The sequence below is a fragment of the Leguminivora glycinivorella genome, chromosome 1 (assembly GCF_023078275.1).
Source record: "Leguminivora glycinivorella isolate SPB_JAAS2020 chromosome 1, LegGlyc_1.1, whole genome shotgun sequence".
Classification (NCBI taxonomy): domain Eukaryota; kingdom Metazoa; phylum Arthropoda; class Insecta; order Lepidoptera; family Tortricidae; genus Leguminivora; species Leguminivora glycinivorella.
In genome coordinates, this window is record NC_062971.1 from 22,879,505 (window position 1) to 22,892,286 (window position 12,782).

Sequence of the window (12,782 nt, forward strand, 5' to 3'; positions counted from 1 at the left end):
GGGAAGGTTATTTAGATCAAATACAATTAATTTCTCTAAGAAAGTAGCGTTTTAACTCTTACGGTTGTCGAGTTATTAAAAAAATAAAGATAATTACTGAACATGTGTGTGACAGCCTTTACCAATTCCTAATGTTATTTGTTTTGACATGTGCCATCAATCACTTGACACTAACTTGAATGTTATTCTTAAGGGTCTCTCACACTAATATTATGTATGAAAATGATGGTTTTTTTTTTGCGAATTTAACTAAAAGTGATATACAGGGTGGTTCCTGATAAACTGAAAACAAAAAAAGCACGGTATATAAATAAATATATTCCAATAAATGATAATGCTGTGTTTATAGAATTATGTACCTAAAGGAAACAAGGTGGTTACTAGCGATGGTAGTTTACTTTGAGTGAGCTTATTTCAAATGAAACTAGCTAAATACCAGGAAGTAATACAAATCCAATCCAACGGACACATAGAAGATAAAGATTTCATAAATCAAATCTACACGTGTATCCCGTGATCGGGGAAATAGGCACGCACTACGCCAGTATAATCATAATTGTCTAGGTGATGTTATTCGGCCGTCGGACGTGACCGGATCTGTTGACTCGGCGTCGATCTTCGCTGTTTGCCGACGATGTTGGAGTTAGCGTGTTAGCTGATTGGCCGACGGGTCAGCTTTGTGATATCACAAGTTTTCATGCTATGCAGAGTGGGGGTTGAGAGCGGCATGTATTAGTTTTGAAAACTTTTGTTTATATGTGCCGAGATTTCTGGTTCATTTCGGTAAACGGTGATTGATTGGCAAATTTGGCCAACGAGATCCCCAAATTGACCGGCTAGTAACTGTGGACGGAAAGGTGCTAACTGGCCGATAAACCAACAACAGTTAAAACGAATATATCTGCGACAAAGTCACAGAGATAACAGCTTGAAAAACTCGATGGAAAGATTTTAGGTAGGTAAAGCCTGACATAGTGTCGCTACAAACCGCTTTCATATCGCAATAATGTATCGACGTCATATGTAATGGGGACAGCGTGTACTGGTTTACCGTTAAAATTTATAGAAAATTAAAACATGGTTAGAGAGAATCAAAATTTATTAAGCAAGGTTTTAAGACTCGCTACTTCGTTTCGCACAGACTAAAATCCATGAATCTTGTGCTTTAATCGAAGTTATCGAGGTTTTTTTTGCGTGGGACCTTGTTCTGTACTTGTGGCAGTTATGGAACGGCCTCCTTAATTCTATAAATATTTTTCACGGCAGAGCTACATACACCTTAAATAAGAACAAAAAATAAATTAGGCTAAACGCGAAACTAACTAATCAATACAGGAGAACCGCACTATACACTGTCAGTGCCGGACTTGTCAACAACCGATTTCAGAACATTGGTATCGAAGTGTTGTGAATGTGAAACCTTTAATCCTTTTTTTTTGTTGTAAGTAATTTATCACGTTCCGTATATTTATTTTCACTTTTATTCTCAGTATTTATTTCCATTCTTAGGCTAGGTATTTTACAATATGTATATAAAAATAAAATATAAAAACATTTACAAAACAATATAAACATATTATAAAAAACCTAACCTAGGGTGCCGCCAGCAGCGGGGCAGGCAGGGCCCAAGCTGCCGGTGGTTAGGGCTGCAGAGAGAGGAACCGTCGGACTATCCGCGCCGTGTCCAAGATCACTTTTATTATTATTATTTTGGGCAAAAATGCGATGAAACCGATTTCAAATATTTACTTCTTGTTTACACCACTGACATTCGATGACTTTCGACGACGGGTACGACAAATAGTAATCCTTGCCAGTAAAAGAAATTAGTTCAGCTAAAAATCCGCAACGCGGCGAGGGTCAAATAAAAACTTGTCAGGCTATAAGTACTTCTGTCATACATCTAGAGATGAAATATGATTATTCTTTTGTAATTGCTAACCCTGAATAATACGTATATTAAAAAAAATCTGGTCATGTTTTTATATTATCAATCATAAAAAAGTGTTTATAATATCTACTTCTCATTTTGCCACCCTCTGTAACTAATCCCTAATATGGCAGTTGGCCTTAAAGAGACAAACCTACCTACAAGATTATATCCGTGAAAATGCAGTCTATGACATCGTGAATATCCGAACCGTGAGCCAGGTTGTACTTCATCAAGCGCCGACTGTACAGATCCAATTCCAAAGCCATTCTGTCCGCAGTACCTCATCGCAACAAATTCAAATTGAGCTCCAGATGCGTAACAACTACTACCCAAGAGAGGGTAATTTTGTACTGGTACTCTGAGATAAAACGGTTAGTAACTGTTTGTGAATAGAAGGTCAGAACCGCGGATCCATTACCGCTTCACTTTGAGCGTGCGGTCGCATTAATATTGCACTACCCAACTGTTGTCTTCCATGCTTTAGCAAGTCCTTTGGTCAAATGACTGCCATACTGTATAGCTTTATAAATAATGCCAAGTAGAAGTTCAGCACAATATTATGTAGACTGAAAGTACTCACTTAAATTTTCATATGACACTGACTGACTTACATAACGCCGTCTGTATCATTATATAATGTACCGCCTGCTTACACAAAGCCTAGTAGCTAGAACGCGCGTTTTTTTTTGTAATTAACATTCATATGTGTATTTTCTATCGTTTTTAGGGTTCCGTAGTCAACTAGGAACCCTTATAGTTTCGCCATGTCCGTCCGTCCGTCCGTCCGTCCGTCCGCGGATAATCTCAGTAACCGTTAGCACTAGAAAGCTGAAATTTGGTACCAATATGTATATCAATCACGCCAACAAAGTGCAAAAATAAAAAATAGAAAAAATGTTTTATTAGGGTACCCCCCTACATGTAAAGTGGGGGCTGATATTTTTTTTCATTTCAAACCCAACGTGTGATATATTGTTGGATAGGTATTTAAAAATGAATAAGGGTTTACTAAGATCGTTTTTTGATAATATTAATATTTTCGGAAATAATCGCTCCTAAAGGAAAAAAAAGTGCGCCCCCCCCCTCTAACTTTTGAACCATATGTTTAAAAAATTTGAAAAAAATCACAAAAGTAGAACTTTATAAACACTTTCTAGGAAAATTGTTTTGAACTTGATAAGTTTAGTACTTTTTGAGAAAAATACGGAAAACTACTGAACCCTACACTGAGTGTGGCCCGACACGCTCTTGGCCGGTTTTATTTATCACCTTTTAGTTTACATATGATACATACATAGGTGTGTCAGTCACTTCGGTGCTCCAGAAACAGGAAGAAACAGGAGTGAAACTTCATAGTACGTATAGTGAGCTGCAAAATTGCATATTTAATTGCAAAATTATGAATGAATTCATTGATTAATTCGCCATGCACTTTTTCAGGTGATAGTACATTTGTGCCTTATTTATTCGCTATAAAATTACTAACTTGTGTAAGATAAATACATACCTGAACATGTACTTATATACAGCGTCGACGGCATAGTATCTGGCGGCAAGTTTCGTGAGGGCGTATAATTACGCGAGCGAGTAAACATATAAAGGTAATCCGGGCCGCGGCGGCACAAAGTGATGCTCGTGAATAAATTAGCGCCGAGCACCTGCGGGGAGACCGCATTTTCTACGGGGTGCTGCTAAAATTGTTAAAAAATATTTTTTCCACGAGAAATTACACTAAGACAAGAGGATTCCAGGGAAAGGAATAAATATTAAATTAAATTAAATGTAATGTAATTGCTAAGTTGACAATCTTGCTGCATACATAGCATACACGTTGCACATTTTCTAAGTATGTAATGTTGCACTCTTAACGAGAAAGCAAATCGTGTGTCTTCGCAAAATTTGATTTTCAATAGTTTTTTGTCAGTACAAATAATCGGTCATATTAAATCAAAACCGTACGTTGTCATCCAAAAATTCGATCGTGTCCAGTAAAAGTTCCTACATAACCAAACATAAAATATAACTTCGTTCGTCAGATTTGTCAACCCTAACAATACAAAGTGAGCCCGTCGAGATTTAGAAACCCGACTTGCGGTCGACATGGTTCTCTATGAATATTGATAAGATATTACTAAGTGTATTAAGATTTCTGCGCTCCACCCAACGAGGTGACGAGTTTTGTTTTCCTAATACTTTCACTCTAATTACTCGTACGAATACTCTTGCAGTGATATAAAATAGACATTGGAAATAAAAAATAAAAATCTTTATACTATTCTCCTTCCACATCTTTTTCTACTCGATCAGATATCTTATGCCTCTGTATAAAAACGATAAATAAAAACAAAAATAAATGTAAGGCAAGTAGCAGAGTGCTATTTTGCTCCAAATAAGGAATTTATTTCAAACTTAACGTGAAAATGAAACGAGATTATCGACTAAACGGATTTGACACCTACTACCTATTTTCACTACCTATTTTCTTAACTGTAATGACAAAATTAAATAAATAAAGGGATCTACTATTTTCTACCATTCCTTGGGCCGAATGACAATTTAGGCAGGTGAATAAAACTGACAATGGCCCACTACACAATGCCGTAAGTAATATCAATTCGTCGTACGTAATGACAGCTCAGACAAGCGGAAATCGAACTGGGGACCGAGTTCCACTCGATATTTCAGCGGTGTACAAAACAACCTGCTGCGAGCGCGATAGATACACTTTGTAACAAAAGCGTGGCGCCATTACTTTAGGACTATTGTTGTATCGTTCTGCTAGTAACAAAACTGGTCAAGTGCAAGTCTTGATCACACACGAGGAATTATAGTTTTGTGTATTTTTATATGAAAGTGTCGTCGAAAAATTTGGTTTCTGTAAGAGTTTAATTTGGAAGAAATTGCTTCGCCGTCTTTTTAAATTTTGTAATGTTTGTTGTGTTTTGTCTGTTGTGTTTTTTGGTAAACATCAACACATGTCTGCTACGTTTCAAAAGATGCAGAATTTTACATAATTTTTTGTAATTAGTAGTAATTGAAAGTTAATGTTAACAGAATTTTAAGTCATCAACATACCGTACTGGTTTACCAGAGTGACAGCATTTTGTGTTTAACAAGACGTCGAAATAACCTATAACTAACCACAAAATTAGAATTTTGAAAAAACCCCCGACCGCGACATACTAGTAGTAGACCAATTTTCATGAAACATGGCTAAGAATAAGAACACTCCCGACTAACTCAGCTTTCAGACAAAAAAAACTAAATCTAAATCGGTTCATCCGTTCGGGAGCTATGATGTCACAGACAGACACACACACAGACAGACAAACAGACAGACAGACCCCGTCGTTTTTGCGTCGGGGGTTAAAAAGTTAGCTATAACTGGTCCCCGTGGGTCCACAGGCCACAGGCATTTCATCTCGCATTTAGCCTGAAACTTCTTGCCCATCGGACACGCGCGGCGCTGGTTCCTGTGGGTCATGTCCACAGGACACCGGCCTTTCATCTCCCCGCCCACCCTGTTCTGTAGACCTAAGTGAACTTACCGTCTTTGTTCATATTGGCCTGAAAGCACTTGGCGAGCCGGCAGGCGCGGCACTGGTTCCTGTGGGTCTTGTCCACAGGACACCGGCCTTTCATCTCCCCGCCCGCCTTACACGTGTACACTCTGTTCCTGTGGATCGATCGCTTGAAGAAGCCGGAACAACCTGGACAAGATAATTTTATTCTAAACTTTTTGCCACCAAATATTGAACCATTGAGGAGCAATCTTCCCGCCCATTTTATACACTGTGCACGATCTCACACACAATTTTAATTGGGTACATTGCGGAATATTGCGGTTAAATACACACAACTCAAGACATCAATCATATACCACAACGTATAAAATCATATAGTTAATAGTATGAAAGCCAATAAACCAAGAAGGAAAAATACTAATTGATAATCAACGTGTTCGAAAAGAAGTAACATACCTTGGCCGTCGGCAAACAGAGACATTTAGCTTATTTCCTAGCTTTTATTTAAGTCTAGCTGCTTAACAATGTCTACGTACTTAGTTATTTTTTGAGTGAAATATCAGTATTAGTGATTATGTAGGTACACTAGGCACTACTATTGTACAAAATATTCAATTAAGTGTGTATGCTTTGTACTCTTAAACAATTCAGAAGTGGGATTTGTAATACCACGCTCACGAAATAACAAGTTTTTCTTATCATAAAATATAAACTTACCATCACAGCTGTAGATTCCATAGTGCTTGCCAGAGCTTCTGTCGCCGCAAACGTTACAGGGGATGTCCAGGAGACGATCACCTGTATTGAAAAGGATAGCTGTTAAGTATTGATAAAATACAATGATTATAATATGATATTATTTCCCTGTGTAGTCCTCTCTCTGTAGCTTCACCTAAACATGAGATAAATATGTTTTTTCAGCATTTAACATTGTAATCCAGGTCTTTCCGCCATCTCATCTTTGGTCTACTTCGGCCTCTGGTAATTTGTGGCACCCATTCGGTCGCTACCTTGGCCCATCTCTCCGGATGCATCCGACAGACGTGTCCCGCCCAATCCCACTTGAGCTTGGCTGCCTTCACACCAACATCTGCGATACCTGTTTTGGAGCGCAGCTCCGTGTTCCTTATCCGATCGATTCTACGGACTCCAAGTATGCTGCGCTCCATTGCTCGCTGACAAATCTTGAGTCGGGACTTTTGGGCTTCTGTCAATGACCAATTTTGGGCGCCATAGGTTAGGATAGGCAGGATGCACATGTCGACAAGTCTGCGTTTTAGCGCAATTGGAAGGTTGCCCTTCATTAACGCCTTCATGGACCAGAAGCTCTTCCAGGCATTCTTGATGCGTTGATCAGTTTCCTTGGATTGCCTGTCATCGAAGGATGCTATCTGGCCCAGGCCCCGTAGCCGAATGGCATTTCTCCGACGCCAAACGAAAGCGATACCCGCTGGCTCTGTCGCGCCAATACGCAAGCGCGATAGAGATAGATATCTACTAGCGCTTCGTTTCGTGAGCGTTTCGTGAGCGATTGTGCCATTCGGCTAGCCACCCAGGTATGTGTATTGGTCGACATATTGTAGATCCTGCCCATCTACCGTGACCCTGTGTTTCACACCATTGGTCATTAACTGGGTTGCTGGCGGAAAAACCTGGACTCATTTTGTGGCGGCTGGCAAGAGCATGCACAGAGCCGTGACGAGTGGCGGAAAACAGGGGAGGCCTTTGCCCAGCAGTGGGACACATTATAGGCTATAAAAAAAAAAAACATTGTATGTAAGTGTCAGTTTATGTTGTGGATTATGAACTTCTCTTTCTCTACCACAAATTATCCAGTTACTATATTTTATTCCATCAAGTGATTTTTCTGTAGGCCATTTTACTGGTTTCAATTTATTTACTGAGCATTTTTAGGAAGTTTTACGGCTTCCGCACGCATATTGTATTTTACGGCAACCATAGGTATTTAACTCAAAATAATATGTTATAAACCGCATTATAAAAGCGTTTATTTATTTATTAATTGACACTTCTAAGCGCCACTGAGCGCCCCTTCCCTAAATAGATTAGTCAGATTACATCAATCTCGCTAATAACGTCGGTGTTTTTGTTCCGTTTACTGAAACCTTCCCTTTCGCCCCTTTTCTTCGCGCGAAAGCCTACCGTCACACCGTCAAACTTACGTCACAATTACAACCTACGGCCACACGGCCTAAAGAGTAGTAGTAGATATATAGGGCACATTGCTGGCCTATCTACGCTAAACATTAGGTACGTAGTTAAATATTAGTATTGTATCACAGGAAATTACTTAAAAATTTGTTCACATGATATGTTTAAGTAGGTAATTTAATGAAGTATTTATACGTGTCTGGTCTAGACGACCGGTCTGGCCTAGCGGGTAGTGACCTTATTTTGAATACTTAGTATTGCCATTTCTTTACAGTCTACCTAACTCTAAGCGCTGCATAATTTTGACACTTTAGAATTAGGTTTGTTACACGAATGGCGTGGCGGTCAGATATTTTCAAAATATCGATGGCGCATGTTTGTGTTGAACTTGTTTATTGTCAGACATTGGGTAGATTTTTTCTAATAAGATTTACCAGACTGTCTGTAGTGTATGCTAAGCTTAAATAGCATACTGAACACTATCTCGTGTGTCTATTGCATTAGCGGCAAAGCCGTGGAAAGTATCTGTCACTTACGCTCTGTCTATGGTATGATGGCCGTGGGCTGGACGACGGAGAACGGAGTGAGGATACATGGTATGCGAGGGCATTGCCGAGCCAGTGTGGATTGTAGGAGTAAATTAAATAACTAGTGATTAAGCAATCACTACAAGTGGCGACGAGAAAAAGGTAAGTGTTTTACTAAAATCTCAAGTAAGAGAATTACCAACACCGGGTACAAAAACAAAATGGAGGTCATGATTTTATTCCGAAATGAAACTTTTTCTATATTTAGCACTGTTGCGTGATGCGTCCACAAGGAACAATATTTTTACAACATAATTGTTCGTTCTGTCAGTATATTCCATCATCTAAACGGACTTTTCAAGGTGAAATATGTTACCCGGTTTGTACAGATTGGTACATAAACAAAGCAGGGAACTGGACAGCGTAAACAATCACAGATAACGTTATCTATACTTAAATGGCGGCAGGCCTATTAGATTGCACTGTTAGGGGCGTTGGGATCATGAATTTATTCTCACTATAAAGCAATAAGTTGTATTCGCGTATTTACTCCACAGTGATGAATATCATTAGGTACAAAATGGCTACCGGTTTGTTGGGAATATATTAATATAATTTAATGTAAATTTCACCTTTTATAAATATAATATTTTATACAGTAGACTCATAAGGCATTTCCATTAAAATCCAATATGACAAAAGCCTTAGTGAAACTCAAGTACTTACTATATAATGTCATAGTCATAGTGGGTAAACTGCACAGAACTTGCCATGTTAAAATAATGTAATTAGGATGATATAGTATCGGCTGCAGCCACAAACTACTAAGAAGATACTACGCTGCAGCACACATTGTGATTATATAAAGAACAATACTTTCTTTGACTTGACAACAGTTATCAGTGAACAGTACAAGATACTCGGTTAAAAATTAAACTTAAATGTCTTCTATTAAAACTGGGTTGACACACCATCCATTAAATTGGAAAATGTCTGGGTGTGACACACCATCCATTAAATTGGAAGATACCTGGGTTTGACACACCGTCCATTAAATTGGAAAATGTCTGGGTTTGACACACCGTCCATTCAATTGGAAAATGTCGGGGTTGACACACCGTCCATTAAATTGGAAAATGTCTGGGTTTGACACACCGTCCATTCAATTGGAAAATGTCTGGGTTTGACACACCGTCCATTCAATTGGAAAATGTCTGGGTTGACACACCGTCCATTCAATTGGAAAATGTCTGGGTTGACACACCGTCCATTCAATTGGAAAATGTCTGGGTTGACACACCGTCCATTAAATTGGAAAACGGTCAGATAATTCACCAACTAATTTGATATTTCAGGTTACATCAAGGGTGTTACATAACTGCTATGAGCTCACAACCATTACTAACCCTGGAGGGGTTAGATTTGGAGGGCGATCGAAGTTCCATTGGCAGCAAATGGGAAAAATGGAAGAGGTCATTGTCTATCTACCTGGATGCGGCAGAAATAACAAAAGATGTGAAGAAACGAGCAACATTACTGCACTTCGGAGGGACAAGTCTTCAAGATATATTCTACAACTTACCTGGTGCAAACGTCACAGCTGCAGAGAATGTTGATGTATATAAGACAGCAGTAGAAAAACTTGATGAATACTTTCTTCCGAAGTGTAATCGAGTTTTTGAGCGTCACATGTTCAGAGTAATTAAACAAGAAGATAATGAAAAGTTCGAAAGTTTCCTGGTACGACTCCGGAAGCAAGCTGAAAAATGTAGTTTTGATAAGACAGAAGATCACTTGATCGACCAAATTACTGAAAAATGTCATTCAGCTGAGCTTCGAAAGAAAATTCTAACAATAGGTGACAGTATAACGCTAGAAAAAATAATAACTGAGGCTAATACATTAGAAGTTGTAAACGACCAACTACAAATATATGAAGACAAGACACAGAGTAGCCTAAATACTAAACAAGTAAACCAAGAAGAAGTTAACTCTATTTATAACAAGAATAGTACAAAAACTAAAAAGGAAGGGCCTCATGGCAAATTGAAACCTTCTTGCGTTCGGTGTGGAGGTAAAATCCATAAAGAGTACAAGGATTGTCCAGCTTCAGGGAAGACATGTCATGCTTGTGGCAAAATAGGACACTTCCGCCAACTCTGCAGATCGGCTGGTCTGAAACGGAAATTGAATAATCAATCAAGCAAGAAAGAAAATAAAAAAGCGAGAGTTGAAGTCGATTACGTATTTAACATTGACAGTGATGCTATAATCGATTGTATCCTCGGGGGAATCAAGACAGAAATGCTAGTTGATTCTGGTTGTAAACACAATCTTATTTCTCTAGAAAAGTGGGAAGTTTTGAAAAAATTAGGAGCTGTAGCAATTAATCAAACACCCAACCCAACCAAATCTCTTATGGCTTATGGCAGTCACACTCCACTCAATATCAAAGGGTCATTTGAGACTACAATGGAAGCAAATGGACGCAAAGAAAATGCAATAGTTTATGTTATTGCGAATGGCACGCAAGACTTGTTGGGCAGAGAAACGGCGACACGGCTAGGTGTTTTGAAAATTGGTGCAGATGTGAATAAAGTTGATGAAGGTGTCATATCACAATCATTTCCCAAGCTCAAAGATGTATTGGTAGAAATTCCTATAGATGAAAATGTACAACCAGTCTCACAGCCATATCGGAGAATACCTTTGCCTATCCAACAAAAAGTTGAGAGCAAGATCCAAGAGTTACTCGATCGAGATATTATTGAAGAAGTTAATGGACCTTCACGATGGGTTTCACCAATGGTGCCCATTATGAAAGAAAATGGAGATTTGCGGTTGTGTGTGGATATGCGTCGTGCTAATGCTGCAATTTTAAGAGAAAATCATCCATTACCATGTATGGATAAACTATTACCGGAAATTGGGAAAGCTAAATATTTTAGCAAACTTGATATCAAGGACGCTTTTCACCAGTTGGAATTACACCCAGATTGTAGACATATTACCACTTTTATAACAGCCAAAGGGCTCTATCGCTATAAAAGACTCATGTTTGGCATATGTTGTGCGCCAGAGATATTTCAAAAAGTACTGGAGAAACTTTTAGTTAAATGCGATGGGGTCATTAATTTCATTGATGATATTTTAGTTTTTGGGGAGGATGAACAACAACATGACATGCGTCTGGAAATGGTACTGAAAGTAATTAAGGAGAATAACATACAACTCAATGAGCAGAAGTGCATATACAAAGTGAAACAGGTGCACTTCTTGGGACATGAACTATCAAAGCATGGAGTGAAACCTTTGCCAAAGTATATGGAGAGCATCACCACCTTCAGACTTCCGATAACAATAGAAGAACTACAGAGCTTTTTAGGACTTGTGAATTATGTTAACAAGTGGTTACCCAATTTAGCCACCAGAACAGAACCTTTAAAAGAACTGTTAAGGAAAAAACTGGGGAAAAATCTGATATCAGACCGTATTGGACAAGTGAGCAAGACAAGGCATTTACAGAGCTGAAAGATGCACTAAGTAAAATACAGACGTTGGGATTTTACGATATTAAAGATAAAACCCAAGTTATTGCTGATGCCAGCCCAGTTGGCCTTGGAGCAATTTTAATACAGACCGATTCAAATGGACCACGGATAATCGCCTACGGAAACCGGACACTGACTGACTGCGAAAGGAAATACAGTCAAACCGAGAAAGAAGCTCTTGCTCTGGTCTGGTCTGTTGAACACTTCAACATTTTCCTTTTCGGCAAGAAATTTGATCTCATCACAGATCACAAACCATTGGAAATATTGTTTGGATCAAGATCAAAGCCGTGTGCACGCATCGAGCGCTGGGTGTTGAGACTCCAATCATATGATTATAACGTGATCTATAAACCAGGAAAGGTGAATATTGCTGACCCGCTGTCTCGTCTATGCAAATTGATTGGTGCACAATCTGCAGGAGGAGACGAACACATACACCAAATTGTAGAGGAAGCCAGACCACATGCGATTTCGATGTCTGCCATTATTGAAGCTTCTATAAATGATGAAGAAATCAGAGGCGTAAAAAACGGAGTGTATGAAAAAGAGTGGCATGAGACTGTTAAAGGATATAAGATATTTGAGAACGAACTATGTTTCTATGGCGATATTTTACTTCGGGGGAACCGAATTGTCATACCTCAGAAATTACGGAAAGGAGTATTGGACGCTGCACACGAAGGCCACCCTGGGATAGTTGCTATGAAGGGCAGGCTCAGGTCCAAGGTGTGGTGGCCAAGAATCGACAAAGACGTAGAAAATTTAGTCAAGTCCTGCAAGAGTTGCACTTTAGTAGGACTGCCAAATCCTCCAACACCGCTGAAGAGACGCGAACTCCCTTTAGCTCCGTGGGTTGATGTTGCGATGGATCTTCTAGGACCTTTACCTAATAATGACCACCTGCTAGTTGTAGTAGACTATTATAGCCGCTATAAAGAAGTAAAGATCTCCAGGACAATAACGAGTCACCAAATTATAAAGCTGCTCAAGGAAATTTTTAGCAGACTAGGTTACCCTGTCTCGATTACTGTTGATAATGGCCGGCAGTTTGTTAGTGAAGAGTTTCGATTGT

At 39.0% G+C, this 12,782-nt stretch overlaps 1 protein-coding gene across 3 annotated transcripts in view; it reads right to left on the reverse strand.

The window, feature by feature from the left end:
* LOC125228100 (protein dissatisfaction) overlaps window positions 1-12,782 on the reverse strand; it is a 46,431-nt gene that overhangs the window by 23,148 nt on the left and 10,501 nt on the right. For 2 of the 3 annotated variants that reach the window (XM_048132560.1, XM_048132552.1), the window contains exons 2-3: window positions 6,175-6,255; window positions 5,482-5,643 (exon numbers count right to left, since the gene is read on the reverse strand). In XM_048132560.1, the coding sequence (XP_047988517.1) occupies window positions 5,482-5,643; window positions 6,175-6,255 (243 nt within the window). Of the gene's footprint in view, window positions 1-3,440; window positions 3,451-5,481; window positions 5,644-6,174; window positions 6,256-12,782 lie in introns of those variants that run through there. The other variant, XM_048132574.1, reaches the window with a different exon arrangement.